We start from the raw sequence: 21,391 nt of genomic DNA, 5'->3' as shown, positions 1-21,391 counted from the left end.
TTCAGATTTTCTTTGGATACAAGCAAATAAAGAAAGTAGGGACCTGACCTAGGATGATGTCACCCTTTTTTCTTTAAAGGACTTAAAAGTGATAGGATAGAAGTAGACCTCCTGTCATCAAGGGATTGAGTTAGGAATGTGATTTGAAACACAAACACTCCCTTTAAGGTCATTGTGGTAGCAGCGTTATTGGATTGTGCTTTGATATCACATAGCATTGTGTTTGAGTTATTTGGTTGTTTATTCGCTGTATGATAAGATGAAATATTTTGCCATTCGGTGACTAGGAATCAACATGTTGTTGAATTTTTGTAGACATTAATTTAGAAGCATCACCATTAGGGCCGTAACCTATGTCTCATTTTGAATGTAATAGAAAACTGTTAATTAGCTCCCAGTGGTCTCCTCTCTGTTTTGCTTCTCACAAATAGGCTCCAGGGAGTTCCCTTCATTTTAAGTGTCACAACATTCTGAGAGCAGAACCAAGATCTCCCATTTCAGCATGTGCTTTCTGCTGTAGTATGTGTTGTTAAATCAAGTTTTCAATTAATTTGGCTTGTCGTGAAGAACAATGTATGGAAATGCAGTTTGATTTCATCCATGGCGCTGATTCCTTCATATCCAAAGGATTCTCTTTTCCTGCAGTTAGCACATTTATAATCATTATCCTCAGCTCTTAGATGGCAGGAACAATTTATATGTATATGTATATGGTACATATATGATATATATATCTCATGTATACTAGAGTATTAGTCGACCCGAGTATAAGAGACCCCTAATTCTACCACAAATAACTGGGAAAACTTATTGACTCAAGTATAAGCCTTTGGTGGGTCACAGCCTTCCTGAGTAATGTAATGCTTAGCAGCCTCCCCCAATAAAGAAATTCTCCATGAACCCTCCTTCCCGTAATGATATGCCCTTCAGAAGCCACCCTAGTAATGAAATGCCATGCAGATTGCCAAATAATAAAATGCCCGGCAGCCCTCCAATTAATGAAATGCTCTGCAGTCCCCCTATTAATGAATTGTGAGTGAATATGTAAAGTGGGCATGGAGTGAGTATGTAAGTTTATTATTTTTTGTAAACTCATGTTAACGACTTGGCCCTTTTTTTTGTTTTTTCATTTCCATTTTTCACCCCCCACCTTCAAACATCTAGAACTTTTTAATTTTTACGTGTACAAATGTCTACAAACATTTTTACACGTAAAGAGCTCTGTGACGGCTTGTTTTCTGCGTAACAAATTTCACTTCATAGTGATGGTATTAAATATTCCATGCCATGTACTGGGAAGTAAGAAAAAAATTCCAAATGCAGTGAAAATGGTGAAAAAACGCATTTGCTGCGTTTTCTTGGATTTTACTTCTTTCACTGTGCGCGCCACAGTGGGTTGGTGCGATCATGGGGATACCAAATTTGTAAAGGTTTTAGAATGTTTTCATACATTTACAAAAATTAAAACCATCTTCTGGTGCTAATAACTTTTTCACACTTGTCATACGTGTCATTGTTTGCGACAATTGATGACATTTTCAATGCTATAATTTTTAGAAAGGTACGACCTTTTGATCGCTTTGTATTGAATTTTTTATATTTTTCAGAATGGCAAAAAAGTGCCATTATCGACATTGGACACTATTTTCTGTTACGGGGTTAAACGCAGTGAAAAACCATTATTATATTTTGACAGATCGGGCATTTTCGGACATGGCGATACCTAATGTCTTTATGATTTTTACTGTTTATTTATATTTATATCAGTTCTAGGGAAAGGGGGGTATTTTAATTTTATGGTTTTTTATTATAATCTTTTTTAAACTTTTTTTTATTTTTACAATTTTTCAGAATCCCTAGAGTACTTTAACCCTTGGTTGTCTGATCGATCCTACCATATACTGCCATGCATTCATTACAATATGCAATTAGCACATTGTAATGAATGGTTTAAAACGAGACAGCCTCAAGTCTTCGGATGACCCGAGGCTGTCATAGCAATGGATCGTCACTCCTCGATGATGTCACGTGCAGCAGCGATCTTCGGCAAGATGTGGGGATAACACAGCCCGTGAGCCCACTCTATGTACCCACACATACCGCACACCGTACTGTTACGGCGCACGTTGTTAAGGGGTTAAGCCGAGGTGGGGGTTTTCAGAACATTTTGTGTGCTGGAAAACTCGGCTTATACTCAAGTATATATGAGTGTAATGTTATGTAAATGAAGCACATAAGCCCCCAGGAGCACTTCTTCCGCCTTCCTCTCTGTGCTAGTATCATATGCACTGCTGCCGCAAGATTAATGTTTTTTTTAAAAAATCAGATATTTCTTTTGTGTTTTAACACAGTTCAAAGACAAAGAAACCCCATCCTCCCACCTCCTCCATTCCCATCCCCCCCGCAAGATTAATTTACCTGTTTAAGTTTTCTATAAGTGACAAAACCCTTTAAAGTAGCAGTAAACTGAAAATAACATCCATTAGTATCCTGCAAAATATAATAATGTGAGTTGCTATTAGGTGCAGAGGTATGGGGAAGAGAAGGCCATCCGTTCACCTATTGTTTCCCGTAGACTTTAATGGAACTTCCATTACATATTTCTTATTAATAGCGGTAAAAAACGGAACCTTCCAAATGCAAGTGTGAACTTAGCCTAACTATATAAGCAAATGGGTAATAGTGTTACAGCATATTATGAAGGCTCAGCTTCCTAGCCATGCCCGTGACATGTTTGCACTGGCATACAATTGGCATACTGAATGTTCACAAGTTTTAGTGAGTGTGCTGGCACAGGGCAGGGATGCGCCCGACCAGTTGAGGCCCCCTTTACGCCCCTCCATGCCCACCAAATTGCAAGTAATAGCGATTATTTTTGGGCTCATATGCCAAAAAATGGCATACAAGTCCTGCTAAATCTTCCCCATATGCCTTTTGTGACCATTGAAATCCAGTTTCCCCATTTATTCCCATGGGACAAAGAATGAAAGGGGAAACTGGTTCTGATTTCACACATAGGGACTTATTTACTGAGGGTCCGCGGTCGCACTTTTGCCAGATTTTCCACCATTTTCGGGATTTGCGCTGCTGTGACAGATGTTTAACTGGGTTTTGTGTTGTCGCACGTAATCGGATTGCTGGCTTTCATGCGACAAATACAAAAATAAGTCCATTTATTACATCACTATCAGGCAGAGCGCATATATTACATCGCTATCAGGCAGAGCCTATATAGTACAACGCCATCAGCAAGAGCGCATGTATTAAATCCCTATCAGGCAGAGCACACATACTACATCGCTATCAAATAGAGCGCACATATTACATCGCTATCAAACAGAGCGCATATATTACATTGCTATCAAATAGAGCGCATATATTACTTTGCTATCAGGCAGAGCGCACATATTACATCACTATCAGGCAGAGCGCACATATTACATCGCTATCAAACAGAGCGCATATATTACAACACTATCAGCAAGAGCGCATGAATTACTACGCTATCAGGCAGATCGCACATAATACATGACTATCAGGTAGATCCCATATAGTACAAAGCTATTAGGCACAGCACATATATTACATCGCTATTAGGCACAGCACATATAAAACTTTTTGACCAAACATATTGCAGATAATAGAAAAGTGACTAAAACATCCATTTGTAGTGCTAAATCGGGTGCTGGAGAATAAAATATTCACTTGCTATAGCTTAAATGTATTTAATCATGTGTATAAGGCATTTTAACATTTGTCCGTGACTCACAACTCACATATTCACCCGTCCACCAATAACAACACACATTCCTCACAGAAAAGCACTGCACCTTATCACAACAACTCCACTCCCCCCACTGCCACTAACACTACACTAGCCTCCCCTCCCCCACTGACACCACACTCATCTCTACCCCACTGACAACATACAAACACTCTCTTCTCCCCTGGCATCAAACACACTCTATCCCCCACTGACAACCTTACCACAGCTTAACAATGTCTCCTCTCCTTCATGCTTCTTCTGGAGTGAGCAGCCATGCTGTAGGGGGGGGGGGACTCCATCTGGTGCAGGAGGCTCTGTATCTCTACAGGACCAAAACATAATGCTGAAAAATGCCAAGGGTCCATGCTGACAGAAGCAGAGAGGATCAAGTTCCTGCTGTCAGCAGATCAAACTCTCGCCCCCAGACCCACCTGTAAGCAAAGCAGAGCAGAGGTGGTGCCCTAGTCATGAGCCTACCTCTGCCTACCCCTTGTTCCAGCAGTCAGCTGCAGGGGCCCTCCTTAGTAGCTAATTGTTTGGGGCCCCGCCTATAATCGGGCCATGCCTGTCTGTACACAGCAATGTACATGAGCCTTAGTCCCATTCCCTTTAAGAACTTCTTTTTAAACGTTACTGTCTAAAGATGCCTCAAAGCAACTTTTGGCTTTATATTGTTTTATACATTTTGATGGCCTTAGTTTGTTACTGTGGATGGAGATGTTGTCCTGTAAATAATATGTTTGTAAAATAATGAAGTCATATTCTACCATTTCTTTCTACAAATCATTTAGCTTGAATCTTTCTTATACATCTTCTGAGCAGCTTAACGCTTCTTGTTTATAAAAAAAAATCACATAATGCTCTAGCATCCAGAAAGCCTGTGCCAGCATAACCCGAGCATATATCACTTTCCACCCACGTGTGCTGCTCTCAGAGGTCCTAATCTTCACTCTCTCATCACTCTGTATCAATCCTATGGTCTGTATATCATTGCAGATCAACACAAATTTACCTGTCAGTTTTTATGCCTCTAAGAAGCATCCACACAGCTGCATGAGCGTTGTTCACCGATCCTCCTTCTAAGACTTTTCCAACATCTGTTCAGAAATTCTGTAAAGAGATTCATCCTGCCATTGTAAGTTTCTGAAATTGTCGAATGAAAGTTAATGTGAACCAGCTGCTGATGGAGTGTGTCATGCCAGTATCTCACTAATTGGGTTTTTTGTGAGAGTTTATTTTTTCTGCTTTGTGGTATGATGCAGTAAAAGCTTTTTACATCTAGGGGATAAAAAAAACAGTACGTCATATATAAAATATGGAATCCTTTATAATGAGAAATTGTGCCGACTAGATCACAAACACTGGTAACAGGGGCATAACTACAGTGGCAGTAGCCATATCAGCTGCTATGGGGCTTCTAGTGTCAGGGGGCCCCATCATACGATCTGACTCACTAAAGAGTGGAGGATGTGCACCATTGTATACATATTATGCTGCAAATTGTACTGCATAATATGTATATATCATATATGTGACGTACATATGCTGTATATGTGTATGGTGTTTGTATATACTGTTTGTGTGTATACATGCTGTATGTTTGTATATGGCACTGTATGTGTGTGTATATGCTCTATATGTGTGTGCATGAGTTTATAAATGTGTGATTGTAACTCGCATGTGTGAGCATACAAATGTTCAGAAACCCGCCATGGGACCCCCCCCCCCCCCTCTCCTAGTTATGCCCCTGCCTGGTTATGTAACTATAAGAAGCATAAAATCCTGAATGGGTTCCTGATGACAGAGAACTATGTTTTACTGAGAAACGTTATTGCATTTCAGAGAAAACATAGTTTGACACTGAGCCAGGGATGGGTAGATAAGTCTGCTGCATGACATCTTCCCGCTTTGCTTGGTGAACAAGTCTCCGTCTACAACAGGGAGAGACTTGTCAATGAAGCTTAAAAGGGTGAATGACAATTCAGCATCTACCCCATGAACATTAATAGCAATGTTACCTGTAAAACTCTGACCGTTGACAACGTGAAAACCTGCTGTTTGGCACATGTGTTTGCTCACATTGTTGGCCATTCATTCCATGCGACAGCTGTCCATACTCTTACATAAACATCTAAGTTCTTATTACAATCAAGATTATTGTGTTTACAACTGTTATCCAAAGCCAATTTACCTCTGAAAAGCAGAAAAGGCTTAAACTATAGCTCTATAAAAACAGCATGTGCATTTTAAAATTCATGTATTGGAGCAGAATATGGGCACATTATGTTGTGCCCAGTTGCAAACAGACTTCAAAGCAGCAGCTCTCAGCCATGTCTCTTTGCCAGTTTCGGTTTCTATGTGAACCGCGGGGTCCCTTGGAACTGAGCAGTTTATTATTCACTAAAAGCACAATTTAAACCTGACAATATAGGCTTTTCCATGCCAGTATAAATATTATAAAAAACACGCTCGTCCAAGATATCAGTTGTAGCCCAAGGAGATTGCTTCGTGATTTTTGTTCTCCTTGGGTAATTTCAACATATTGGGGGGGAATTTATTAACATGCTTGCGCCAGCATTCTGACAGATTTTTGCTAAAAAAAAACTGTGTTGCACAGCATTTATTAAGGCTTTTAGACATTTTTTTTGCACTTTTCTGGTTTGTCCGACTAAGGCGACGTGGCCTTCAGAATTGGGGCGGGACCAATGGAAAATACCCCATGAGGTAAAATTTCTGGTGCACAGTTTAAACCAATTAAAACTAGGTCTAAACTAGGGACCGACAGTCTTAGGCCTCATGCACACAATGCTCACCCCCGCCCTCTCTATAGAAAATAGTAGTTGCACAGCCGTCGATACAGGCAAAGATAGAGCATGCTTGTTGTGCTCACTGTTTCGAGCCCAGGGACCATACCCATCTATGGGGGACATATATAGGGCCACAAGGTTGAGGCCGTAGATATATCCCTAGACGGTTGTGTGCATGAGGCACATTGTTAATTTTCCCTCATTATGGTCACAAAAACATTGGGCAGATTTACGAAAAGTGTCCTAAGGTAAGACAATTCTGCACAAGATTCATATAAGAGTCTGATGCTGGATGACAAATCTGTCATAGTATAAGACTGTCCAGTCGTACTTTGCACCTCCTATTAGTTGGCTTATTTGTGGCGCACATACTTTTTAGTTTGAATCCATACACCCTTTACCCCCTTTTCATAGGCCACATCCCTTTGTCGTGCTAGTCGAAGAAGTGCCTGAAAACTGTCTAAAACTCTTTATAAATGTGGCGCAGACAGGGTTTTTTTTAGAGTATTGATTCAGTGATGCTGAACAAAACGAGATTGTAATTCTAGAATAGAAATACAAGAAATATGTGTGGGATGATCTACACGTATAGTGGAATGACACTCAAAAGTCCGCAGTTACTCCACAGTGCTCCACAAAAATTATAAACCACCAGAAGTCATATGATTTCTAATGCAATTTTATGTTGTGATTTAACTCAAGCCAAGGGTGTGGAGCTAAACCTGGGATCGTAATTTTTTTGTGTAAAGTATATGAGAGGGATTTGGAAAATTTTCACACGTGTTATAAGAAATGTGTATGGGTTACGTTAAAGCTTGGGTTATGTCCCACTCTCTACCATGTCTATCTATCTTTTAGAAATAGAAAGTCCAAGCAGCGCACAGCAAGCTGAGTCAAAAATGGGTGCAGGCTGTTAGGACTGGGTTAAGGTCCTCCATAGGTACAAAAAATGAAAGCAAGCAGCACTCCAAAGTCCAATTGTGGTAAAAAAAAGTAGTTTCCTTTTATTCCATGTGCAGCAAGGTTTCGACTTGAAGAGAGCCTTTTTCGAGCTAAACATTTAGTGCATGAAGCGGATATATATATAAATTTACGGCATCATGTGACCATATAAACCCCGCCCCCCACATTCATGTGACAACATCAATGTGATACATATCAATTACTGCAATACTTATCAATCTGCATGATAAATAGTAAATATTCAAGAAAGTGTGTTGCGGTGTTCAGATATGTGGTGACGTTTTTATACTTAATTGGTACACATTAATACCGTATTGCCCCCTATGACTATATTGTGTCTACTACATGTTACTAAGCTATTGTGCAAAAAGGTGGCCATAAAGTAGGGGTGACATTGGATTGCAACACCCCAGACCCCAATATATATTGTTACAGTGTTCCATGGAGACGTAGACATTATCGGAGTCTCTTGTATGGGTACACTATTAATAGGGTGACACCGCATTGATTAAGTTATAATGCCTGGGGACTAGTGTACCTTCGTTTTTCTAATAAGAGTTATGTCTTACATTTAGTTGCTATGTGAGGTCCACGATCAGCAGAGATATGACAGGCAGCAGTGATACGTACGTTGCCATGACAGCACTTTAACACTTCCTGGCCTGTGGACACATGTGCAGTGGGAACTTCCGGGCATCCGTTCCACCCTTGCGTGTCAATGACACGCACATTGTTTTACACAGACAGGACCCGCTACATGAGCGATCTGAGGCTGGGAAACACACTGGGGTATGTTCCCTTACCACAGTGGTTTTTTTAACACTGAAGCACTTTACTCACCTTATCATGTCTGTAACATATGATGGAAATGTTGCATTTTCCTCTGTTTGAATCAATGACATGTCATATATTATTGTCACATTGTATATTGGGCATTACTTGAATATTTACTATTTATTATGCGGATTGATAAAATATATGTATCACATTGATGTTGTCACATGAATGTGGGGGTGGGGCTTATATGGTCACATGATGCTGTAAATTTGTATATATATCCCCTCATGCACTAAATGTTTAGCTTGAAAAAGGCTCTCTTCGAGCCGAAACGTTGCTGCACATGGAATAAAAGGAAACTACTTTTTTACCACAATTGGACTTTGGAGTGCTGTTTGCTTTCATTTTTTTGTATGTATCTTTCTATTTATTTATCATCTATTTATCCAGTGTCAGACTGGGCCCAGCAGTAAAATCTGATCTTGGCGCCCACCACAGTTATAAGTTTGTTACATAATCTATTAATATAATCATATAAATATATAGGATAGTAGAGATGATAAATATATGTATAAATTACCTTGTCCAGCACTACTTCTCCTTTCTGGGGACCCACCTAACTAGAGTCCAACAGTGTATCCTCTATCTATCTATCTATCTACCCCATATGATCCAGCTCTCTTTTCACAACATTGTGCAGTTTTACAAGGCTAAAACAGAGCAATGGCCTGAGAAGTAAATTAAGCCAATTTCAAATAAAAATATACACTGTAGTATAAAGACACTATAAATTAGGCTAAGGAATATTGTGCACACACGGAACATGAATTATATATTGAATATATTCTTTACTATATAAGTTTAGCACCACAGTTGCCATCATTAGGAATATAGTACAGCTGATAGATGTTACTTGGCCTATTTTTGAGTGATTTAGCTTGACCTATTTTATTTAAGATTCCAAAATTAAATGCTGGCCTGAGCATTTTAAGTGAATGATTTATGTGCACTTTAATACTGCCTCCTTGGCATGCCATGGATTGCATATAACTCCTAAAATTTCCTTAGAAATACTTAATCATTCAGACTTCAGTACTCGGTCAAACTTTCATTTAATTTTTGAAGCCCTCAACTGTAATGGTTCCTAAAACAATCCAAAATAATAGAAAATGTTTTCGTTTTTTTGACTCTTACAATGATCTTGACTAGAAGGAAGAAAAGTCACAGTTTTCTACTTCAGATCCCTTTTCATACATGGGAATGTAAATGTATTGCAATTCATTGCAATAAGGAACCCCGATTGTCATTGAAATGTTGTGACCTCAGGCATGTAACAATATAGAAATCCGATTCTTGACCTATTTTCTGCCTCATATTGGGCTCATATTGGAAAACATGTTAAAGCAGTGACTTGAGCAACTGACCAAAAATAAAAACACCCCGGGTGAAAATCTTCAGACTTCCCCGGTTTTCCTGCGCATAGAGCTGTCATGTGCATCTGTCACTACTTAGTAAAGTAGAACGTCTTTTATTTACTTGACATCTGAAGAAAAAAGATTGATATTAATAATGTGGCCTCCGTTCTGGAAGCTTTCCTTGAATGAGCCTTAAGCATGTTCTTTCGAATCTTTCCCAGGAAATAATGCACTTAACCGCATTAGTATTAATAAACACCTCCTTCTGCAATGCATGAGAATTAAAATTTTGCATATAAAAGAAGAAGCTTTCTGCTTCAGTTCTTTTAAGATAATTTTGGAAGTTTTTGCGACTTCAGTATTTTTTGTGCATCCTACTTTCCTTAATCAAAGGGGATTAGTATTTGTTAGCTATGATTTTGAGACATAGTTTTAATGTATCAGATTTATAATAACTTTCAGCAGAAATCTGGTATAGATTTAAGCTGAAATCTATGGAACACCTCGGCTGGAGTAGATTTAAATTCCAAAGCAAGTGATGCTCCAAAATTACAGGTGGTCTCCTACTTAAGAACACCCGACTTACATATGACCCTTGGTTACAAACAGGCCTCTGGATATTGGTAATTTACTGTACTTTAGCCTTAGGCTACAATAAACAGCTATAACAGTTATCAAAGTTGTCTGCAATTAAGCTTTATTGTTAATCCTGGTTCTTATGACAATCCAACATTTTTAAAATCCAATTGTCACAGAGACCAAAAAAAAAATTGGCTGGGGTTACAATGATAAAGTATAAAGTTCCGACTTACATACAGATTCAACTTAAGAACAAACCTACAGAACCTGTCTTGTACGTAACCCGGGCGCTTGTATTAAAAAGTCATAACCTTTTTTCTTTATTATTTTATCAGGGTCTGATCACTCTGTATTGCAATGTATTATAAATATATTGGAGGGAATGCATTACCTGTGTTGTAGGACAGATCTGTGATATTTCCGGCTAGCTGTTGGCGACTATGCTTAAATAGACTAATGTCTATTTAATGATGTCTACAGATGTCATTTATGTGGCTCACACTAGTACCGTATGTATATATCACATAGTGATAATGAATGAGGTGGAAGTTTCAGATTGCCGCTGGATATGCCAGAATAGTGTCAGTAGACCATATAATCCAACCCCCCGCCCCAATTTTTAACTGATTAAACCCTGCCTATAATTAAAATCATTCTATGGCAACCATTGGAGCCTCAAGGAGGTTCCTGGCTGTCATAGTCCTCACCACCTTGTTTGAGTCACTCGGGACAACATCTTAGCCAATATGCCGACATACATGCTGTCAGCTGATCAGCACCAGCACGTATTGCGGTTGTAAACTGAGGGTGTCTAGAGTAAAATACAGCAGACACTCACCCATTATAGAGAGGGTTCAGTCTGTGAGCCTTCTCCATATATTCTTATTGATGCTGTACAGTACTATTATGCCGTTAGTCCAGCAAGCACTGCTACACCCCTAGTGAACTAGTGAACTTTTCTTCAAACGGGCCCACCAGAAATGGCCTGCCCTGGCCGGTGGAGCAAACGGCGGGGGGTGCCAGCAGCACATAAAAAAAACTCATTACTAACCTTCCAGGTGCTCCCCGCAGCGTGTGTGGGCCAAGCACAAGGAGCTGGCTCTGCAGTCACTGCTGCAAAAAAGAGGAGCAGCGGTGAGCACCTGGAAGGTGAGTAACAGGTTTTATTTTGTTTATGCCAGTGTGATGGAGCTACCTGTATACAAAGGGGGGTAGTGTGCTGGGGCTACCTTTATACTGGTGGGGGCATGCATGGGCTACCTGTTTAAGGGGGGAGTGTGCTGGTGTTACCTGTATATGGGGGGGAGTGTGCTGGTGTTACCTGTATATGGGGGGAGTGTGCTGGTGTTACCTGTATATGGGGGGGAGTGTGCTGGCTACCTGCATACTGGTGAGGAGAGGGTACTGGGCCTACCTGTATACTGGGAGGGGGGGATTGTGCTGGGGCTACCTGTATATTGGTGGGGGAGTGTGCTGAGGCTACCTGTATGCGGGTGGCAGAGTATGCTGGGGATACCTATCTGTACACTGGGGATGTGTGCTTGGGCTACCTATCTATATACTGGGGACATTTTCTGGGGCTACCTATCTATATAGTGGAGGTGGATGTTGGGGCTACCTATCTATATACTGGAGGCGTATGTTGGAGCTTCCTATCTTTATACTGGCGGCTTGTGCTGGGGCTACCTATCTTTATACTAGGGACATGTGCTAGGGCTACCTATTTATATACCACAGTGTGTGCTGGGGCTACCTATCTATATACTGGGGGAATGTGTTGGAGCCAACAGGGGGGTGTTCTAAGGCTACATATATATCTATATAAAGTGGATGTGTGTGGGGCATTGTATATATCTAATAATGTATATATTTAATAATGGGAGAATAGTATATAATATAGAGGGCACAGTATTTACATATAATAGAGGGGGTACCGTATATATATCTAATATATCTAATATATCTAATAGAGGAGGCACAGTACAGCTAAATAAAGCTAATAAAGGGGCACAGTATATACAGCTAATAACGGGGGGAACAGAATATATAGCTAATAGAGGCAGCACCTTTGTGCTTTTTTCAGCAACACTGAATAGTAATTATATATTATGTATATTAAGCTGCCATTCTGAATATTCATTGTTCTTGGATTCTTTAGATTTCCACTGGTGGTTACTAGCACAGCATTGCCGGATGATGCCTTAGTGGTATACAACTTGTGATCAATGATATGTATACAGATGTATCATCACATATATATCTAATGGAGAGTATGTCAAATCATTTGGGATACTGTATATATGTATATAGGTACCAGTAATTGGTCCTAATGCTGTGTTTCTTTACAAATCTCAGTTCTTGTACTGTAATTATGTATTGGACTCCGTACTGGTGCTGTATTTATGTTGTTCTGGTGAAGTATATATGTAAAATGCAATTATAATAATTAATCTTGGGGGCAGCAATGTCTAAGGTAACTTAGTGGGATAGTACTGGATACACTATAATCCATACATAAATGCATGTCTCTAATAATTGTCACTTGGTTTGGGCTGTTTATGATAAAAAATTGTATTGTATTGTATATTTGTATATATTGTACTGCTTGGGGGGGGGGTATTTTTTGAGATATACCCTGAACAACAAAGTACCTACAAACTGCTCTAAGAACTAAAAAGTTAATTTGCATCAACTATAAAAACCTAAAGTTCTCGAAAATTATAAAATGTGGGATGTAGGATATAATCTTGGAAAGTGTATAAATTGCCCTACACAGTTAAGTTTTCATTTGTTCAGTGATTTTACAGCTGATAGAAAGATATGCTGCTTAGTGAATTTAGTTACCTGTAGCAATGGCTATGAAGCTCGGCGGTAGAGAGCAGACTTACTACACAGAGAAACGACCGTTCTGTTAATTCAGATAGTCTGTCATGAAATCATGGTCTGAATAAACAGCCATAAGGAGTGTTTAGGTTATCAAAGCCATGATATCCTGGTTGAGATGTAAGTTTTCCCTCTTTTTCCCTTAACTTCATTAAGTAGTGCAACATTTCTGTGCCTATATTCAGTTCTTTGTCCTGTAGTGAGCAGTGTTTCTGAAAGCCTTCTGTGGTCTGTCCACTTTAGACAGAAAAGGAGGCTAAAGATTAACTCTTTCCATGCATAAACAATATTTCCCTTGACAATTCAGTGCTTATGAGATTAGACTATCCAGGGACTATCTGTAAAAAGTTAAGTTAGACACTTTATCAGATTCCTTTATCCCCCAGCTGTCAGTGGATACAGGACAGAAAGCTGATTTATACAAAGTGCTTAACAATAAGCATTTTCAGCTGCACTTATGTATATTAGTCATACTATTAAAGCCAAAATCTAGAAGGTAACAGTTTACATGAAAACAACAGATGTACATTAGCTGATGATTTAGAACAACATGCTGAACATATGCTGCTAAGAGCAAATAACCTAAGAGTTGCAAGTCAGTCACCTTGCTCGGAGCATTGTCATTGTTAAGCCTGCAGGTATACACAGAAATGGCTGGCAGGATCCTCAAAGTAATACATGCTCATCAAAATGCAGTGCCCCTCTACAGACGAGGATGATGGAGGCTGGAATCCTTCCCAGGAGTTTGCCTCTGGAATACTCATATGTCATTGCCCTATAACATATCTTCTTTATTCTGTCAGGATATAGAAGATATGACTTGGAATAGAAATTAATTTGAAAAGAGAAAGGATGGAGTTCTTCAGTAGCTCCAAGCTACACAGATCTAATATCAGCTCTACCCTATTACTTCATTATCTCATAGGAAATACATCAGTCAATACCCCTGGTTCTCTGACTTATCTAACATAACCTCTCTGTCAAGACCAATTATTCTTTCCTACAAAATGTAACAATTTACAATCCACAAATGGTTTTCCCTGCTCTCAAGTATCACATTGTATTCTGTATTCTGTTTCTTTTCCTAATAGAACTGAAAATTATACTGTGATGGGCACTCACAAATCATCCAGGAATGACATGCAAATACATTTCTATTGTTTTAGAAGTTATAGCTAGAGTTCTGTCACCTTATTGTACAGAGAAAATTTTTAGTCGCTTGTGTTATAATTTACCAGATATGAAAAAAATAATCCTTGCCAGTTGCTTCATAAATCTTAATCACTTAAAAGGGGCTACGGAACAATTCAGTTTAAAGTGATATTAGTTTCACAACAAGTTATTCCTTATCGATCTCTATGGAGAGCAAAATGCAGAACTCCACTCTGCTACATTCATAAGTGGTTTGAATAGTGAATAGACCTTCTTGACCTGCTGCTCCATTCATTTAGGGTACAATAGACCCCCATTCTCTTAAACTATGGAGGTCCCGCCACAGGGATCCTAACAGTTCTGCAAGTTGGATGGGAATAACATGTTGTGACCATAACATGTGACCACATGTGTGCGTTTTTTGTACTGCTTTTTTAGGACATATCATGGCAGTGAAATTTACAAAAATGTCTAGGGCTGGTGTGAAATTTTAGAGGTTGGGAACGGGCACACACCGAAAAATATTCAAAAGGTAAATTGGGATATCAACTTCTTAATTTTCTGAAGTCATGGTACATAATGCATTTCAGAGTTTCTAGACTCCTTTGTGAATAGCATTATCACCTTTCACCAAACCTGGAAGGGGCATGTTAAAAGCGTATTTTTATGTGGGCATTTATATCTAATTTAAATTTATCTGACATATTCAAGTATTTATTCAGTTGGTTGTTATTAAAAATAATGTACCTGTGTGAAGATAATGTCCCACAAATTTATCTATATTGGACCATAGAAGTAAGATAGTTGTCCTTGGATACGACCACCCCACACTCAGGGCCACACATAAGATATTGAGAAGCCCAACCACCTGGATTCAGCATTCATTCCACAGGATGGTTATGGTACCTATAGTATCTCCCGGACATCTCACATGCAAAAGCTATTTGTTTCTTTGTGCAATAACTTCAGCTCTTGTGGTCATATCCAAAGATCTCGATTCAACATTTAAAGGACATTATATTCACAGAGGTACATTTTTGTTAATAACATCCAATTGTAGAATTTTTGTATATGGCAGATACATTATAATGTGAATGTCCAGATGAGAAGACCCCTATAAACGATCACCATGCAGCTCCATCTAAATTGTAACCAACTTTTCAACAAACTTTTCAACCATACATAATAGAAGTGAACACAAGAAAATGAAAACTTTCATTTTTTTAAATTAAATCTGCAGATTATGTAAATGGATTTTCCCAAAATACTCCATAACATATATTAATACACATCTCAGAAGGGAAAGTTGGAACAAGGCAGATGTTCTGCAGATGTCGAGATGGTTTGTAACAGCATAATGTGCCACAAAAGAAGATAAGAAGATCTGTATTGCGCAATTATTTTTACTGTCTGCAGCACAATCATCCATTCAAAATATGTACAAGACAAGCACAAAGAGTCCAAGGGAATAATCCCAAAAGAGGAATGCAAATATTTTAGTCCACATGGTTTGTATCCAGATACTGAAAAATAAACATGGCTATTATTTTTATTCCTGTTGTTGTGTGCTGGAGAAACAGCAGTAAAACATGTCAGCACTTCAGTATCTTTACAATGCAGGGAGTAAGATATTTGGTCTATCAACTTTGTTTCGTCAAAGAACAAAATAAATCTGAAAAAAACTTTTCATCCAACTATTGCTGTGTTTACTGATAGAAAGAAGTGCAGTACTGATACGAAGTAAGCACATTTCAAAGGGGTAAAAAACAAGTATTTTGCAAAATCACAATTATATGTTCTTCTTTATCATTTACAGTGTTATTATTTGTTTTCTAGAAATCTTGGGAAATCAGGACTTCGTGTATCATGCCTAGGACTTGGTAAGTACACTACTACAAGAGTAATGTAAGCTTGTTGTTAAAATATTCTAGTAGCATGAACCAGCAATTATAGAGCATTGTCTTTTCTTAGGCTTAAAGGGAATCACCCAGGAGACCCATTTTCAGCACCCCCCCCAGTCCCCACAGAGAATAGTACATACACTGGCCAAAGAGTTTTTGTATAAAAAATAGGTTTTACAGAAAAAAATGATATGTTATATAGTACCTTTCAATGCCATGTGCTGTGTGACTAGGCACTTGTCTCCTGGGAGTGGCTACAGAGGAGCAGGGGGAGTCACTAATCCGGGTGATAGGTGTTTTCATACATTTGAAAAGGACACACGGGGTGCCGTTTACCAAGGATGGTGGGGAACTGCTCCTCTGTAGCCACTCCCAGGGGGCGAATGGCCTAGTCACAGAGCACTTGGCACGGAAAGGTACTATATAACAGATCTTTTCTTGTAAAACCTATTTTTTATACAACAACTCTTTGGCAGTGTATGTACTATGCTCTGTGTGAACTGGGTGAGTGCTAAAATGGGTCTCCTGGTGACAGGTTCCCTTTAATTCTTCCCTTTCTAATTTAACTTTAAAGAAGATGTACAGATGGGTATGAAAAACACAGATTTATGTGGCTTTCTGGCTCCTGATCGGATTTGGAAAATAATGACCTAGGCACAGGATATTCTGGGGTTGGGACCGGAAGCAATGTATGGAATCCAGCCACCAAAGAAAGATCAGCTTGAATGGTGATCATGTCACAAACTGCCAGATGTTATGGCGTCAAATCTTTATTTGGAAATGCATTTTGGGCACATTTTGGGGACAAAGGCCCTTCATTAAGTATCCAAAATAAATAAAATGGTTGATAGTGGGTACTTGAGGAAGGGCTTTTGTGTGCTTGAAATGTGTCTACCATTGCAAATAAGTACTTTGTGACATAATCGCCATACCAACTATAGTTTTTTTGATGGCTCCCTCAAACTCACCTCAAACTTTTCTTCTACCTTTTGAAGGAGGTGAGGACCAGATAGCTGAGTGGCTGAGCATGTCCTTAGAGAGTTTGATATATATATAATAAAGTTGCTTTATATAGGTGTAAGAGAGACAATTTTTAGCTAGAAGAAAGGTGTCAGTTAGCTAATAGGGCTCTATGGGGACCCGTCACTACCTGTATATGTGAAAATGTGGTGTGGTTCCATTTAAAGTATAACTAATAATAGAGGGATTAATTTGCTAAAGTGGCATTATGTGAATTGATATACTCGCCCCAATCTTACAAACTGCTTTATAGTGTATGGAATTAGCAACTTCGACCATGTTTGTTTTTATGCCAGATGTGAAGGTCTAAAACTGTTATAAACATGCCAATTTTACCAATAAATTATACCAGAATTCTGTATTATTGATTTTAGTAACTCTAACCCAAGTTGTTTTGTTGGTAAGATTGATCTTACCACATAGGGGCAATAAACTGGCGCACCAAATGCACTATATGACTTTAATTCCTTCCCCCAATGGGGCAGATTTACTTACGCAGTCGCGATCCCACAGTGCGTTATCCGATGAGGAATCAGGTCCGGCGCGATTCACTAACATCGTGCGTCCGAGTTCCTGCATGTGTCGCTGCGCCAATATCCGCCAAAGTTCACCTGATTCTTCCTGGTGCATGTGAGTGCTTGATCTTGCAACACAAATCCTTTTTTAAATTCCGCAGTTTGTCCGAATCCATCGGGTTGTCCGAAGGCCCGCACCCTGATTTCTGTTATGTGCAAGCCAATGCCGTTGCGCCAAAATCCGATCGTGTGCGCCAAAATCCCGGGGCAATTCGTCACAAAACTGAAATATTGGGGAAACCCGAAGAAAGTGCGGCGTTCACATCTTTTAGTAAATGAGCCGCAATGTGTTTAATATATTCATTTTGAGATACTAGTGACATATTTATATCAATTTGGAATCTGACATAAAAACAGTGACTAAAAATGATGCTTTTAAAAAACATAACAGATAAACAGCTCATATAAACAGGCAGCCAAGCAGGTGTTCATAGTATGGTTACATGCTATCCATTATAGGAACTTTTCCATGAAAGATATGTTGTCATAGTGACTGAGTAAATACTGTGGGCCTTGAGCATAAAAGCTGCTCTAAAATAACGGTTGCTATTGACAGCATTGACCCTTTTATGCAAGAAGGTCAATATCAGGTCTGAAAAACATACAATTCTACAACATAATGTATCATGTAAAAGAAAATCTACATTCAAAATGAAGCATGATAAACCAGGGAGAGCCAGGGACTGTGGTAATCTTCTTATATTTGTCAACTATGGCCTCCTTCCTTCTAAAATCAACTTTTATTGATTTTTTGTAATTGATTTTTATTTTATTTTATTGAAAATTATGCTAATCAGTCAGAGGGGCTCTGGGGGTGTTACCAGGGCCCCTCTGTGCAGCAGCATTACAGATTGTTACAAGTAAGAAGCACTTCCCCACTGTTTGCTGAAACTTCCTTTGCTGCTGTGAGATTACTAAAGGCAGAGAGTGCGGGAAGTGCAGGGGAAGCAGGGGAGGTTGGCACAGTGTAATAGCCTATGAAGCCAGAGCACAAAGGGACTCTTGTAACACCCCAAAGAGCCCTCCTTGCTTTTTGACATAATTTACTGTAAAAGAAGATTACCACAGTCACAGTGCCTGGATCAACCAATGCCTCTGGTTTAGCATGTATAATTTTGATGGTATATTTCCTTTAAAGACACTCTTAATAATGGCTCCCAAAAATATCACTTCCGATAGCTTACCCTTTTCCATTTAATTAGATACTCAATTTTCCACATTATTACTGAACCAAAACCATGTTGAGTTATTTTAGTTTATGTTTTTCCATGTTTTTGCTAAATTTGTCCTTTTTTATGTCTTTTCTGTATTTCCTTGGTTTGGGTAAAATTATTGGTAAGAATTTAAATTAGAGCTGAGAAAAGCACAAAGGAGCACATTGACAGCCAAATAAATCAAGAATTGCAAAGTATGTATTGAAAAACCACTATAGTTTATTGGAGCACATGTGGCACTACTTTGGCAGAAAGGTAGTGAGTGATATACAAACATTTTGTTAGCTATAGAAGCTTTGTCTAGTCATAGAGAAGCAGGGGCGCAACAAGGAGATGCTGGGCCCCATAGCAGACTTTTTTATGGCGACCCCTTCCCTTTCAGAAAATATACACATACTGTAGTACAGCGGTCCCCAAACTTTTTACATAGGGGGCCGATCACTGTCCCTCTCAGACCGTTGGAGGGCCGGACTGAAGTTTAAAAATAAAACAAATATTAATTATTTAATTATTTCCTATGCTGCCCCTCATAATAAATTATTTCCTATGCTGCCCCTCATAATAAATTATTTCCTATGCTGCCCCTTATAATTAATTATTTCCTATGCTGCCCCTCATAATTTATTATTTCCTATGCTGCCCCTCATAATTAATTATTTCCTATGCTGCCCCTCATAATTTATTATTTCCTATGCTACCCCTTATGAGGAAATAATTAATTATGAGGGGCAGCATAGGAAATAATTAATTATGAGGGGCAGCATAGAAAATAATTAATTATGAGGGGCAGCATAGGAAATAATTAATTATGAGGGGCAGCATAGGAAATAATTATGAGGGGCAGCATAGGAAATAATTAATCATGAGGGGCAGCATAGGAAATAATTAATTATGAGGGGCAGCAAAGGAAATAATTAATTATTCCCTATGCTGCCCCCTCATAATTAATTATTTCCTATCCTGCTCCTCATAATTAATTATTTCCTATCCTGCTCCTCATAACTATTCCCTGCCCCTCCATTATTATTTTCTATAATGGCCCCATAATCCATAATTTCATATATTAGGGCAGCCACAATGTTTCTACTGCTGTTTTAAAAAAAATAATAAAAGCCCTGTACTTACCTCTGGCTCCTGCGTCTTCTTTCTTCGGGCTGCTGCCGAACAGGAAGCGGTGCGCGGCCGCGTGATGACGTAATCACGCGGCCGCGCATCCAGGTTCAAGGAGTGATGTGCGCCGGGGTTGTCTTCCAGCCACATAGCTCCACCTGCAGTATTAGTGCTCGAGCGGCCGTTTCCGGCCGCATCGAGCACTATTCAGTGACGGGCAGGAGCTACCTGCCCGACTGCCGAACTGGATACGGCCCGACTGCCGTACTGGAGCGCCAGCCCGGGGGCCCCCAAATAACAAATCCGGATCCCGGGGCTCGGCGCTGGATGGGACGGGGGCCGGATAGAAACGGTCCGCGGGCCGTAGTTTGGGGACCCCTGCTGTAGTATATGCATTTTATAGCCACATAGTCACAGTATGTATACATAAAATACAAAAGCATATAGTCAGGGCCGTTTCTAGGGTAGTAAAAGATCGTGGGCATGGGATTTCTAGTAGTGTCAACTTCTATACGCAGAACCTCCCTTACCTCACATGTTGTTTGCACCAAAAAAACTATTAATTGTGCTACAGAAGAGGTGAGATTCCTACCTATTCCCTCCAGTGACTGCAAGTGATGTGTTTACGTATTGTGGTTATTCCCTTTCTTCTCCATATGGGCCACCATGACAAGCTAGCCACAAGCACTTTGCATTGTCCCAACCATTTTGGTCCCCTAACAGTATAATCCTTATGCTAACCCTTAAGGCCTCATTCACACTGCCGTTGTGTACAGGGCCGGTTCTAGACTAAACTATTTTATGACCAGTCACAGTCAGAGGCTCCGTTTAGTATGGTGAAACAAACTGTAATATTATTTTATAGGAGATAGATAGATAATAGGGAGATTGATGGGCAGCACGGTGGCACAGTGTTTAGAACTACAGCCTTGCAGCGCTGCTCAACATCTGCAAAGAGTTTGTATGTTCTCTCTGTGTTTGTGTGGGTTTCCTCCGGGTCCTCCGGTTTCCTACCACACTCCAAAAAATTACTGGTAGGTTGAATAGATTGTGAGCCCTATGGGTTCAGGGACTGATCTGGCAATCTTTTTGCAGCGCTGCGGTATCTGTGTGCGCTATATAAATAAAGGAATTATTAATTATAATTATTATGACATAAGATAAATATGAAAGATGATAGAGATTTCTAGATGCAGAACTATAAAGTAGATGATATATACAGTAGATAG

The 21,391-nt window shown here is 39.4% G+C and overlaps 1 protein-coding gene across 4 annotated transcripts in view; it reads left to right on the top strand.

Moving 5' to 3' along the window:
* Window positions 1-21,391, top strand: part of KCNAB1 (potassium voltage-gated channel subfamily A regulatory beta subunit 1) — a 234,298-nt gene that overhangs the window by 136,273 nt on the left and 76,634 nt on the right. For all 4 annotated transcript variants that reach the window (XM_072142948.1, XM_072142949.1, XM_072142950.1 and 1 more), the window contains exon 2: window positions 16,179-16,222. In XM_072142948.1, coding sequence (XP_071999049.1) covers window positions 16,179-16,222 — 44 coding nt within the window. The remainder of the gene's footprint in view (window positions 1-16,178; window positions 16,223-21,391) is intronic.

This window comes from Engystomops pustulosus, chromosome 3 (assembly GCF_040894005.1).
Source record: "Engystomops pustulosus chromosome 3, aEngPut4.maternal, whole genome shotgun sequence".
In the NCBI taxonomy this organism is placed as follows: Eukaryota; Metazoa; Chordata; class Amphibia; order Anura; family Leptodactylidae; genus Engystomops; species Engystomops pustulosus.
This window is presented reverse-complemented; position numbering and strand designations above follow the sequence as displayed.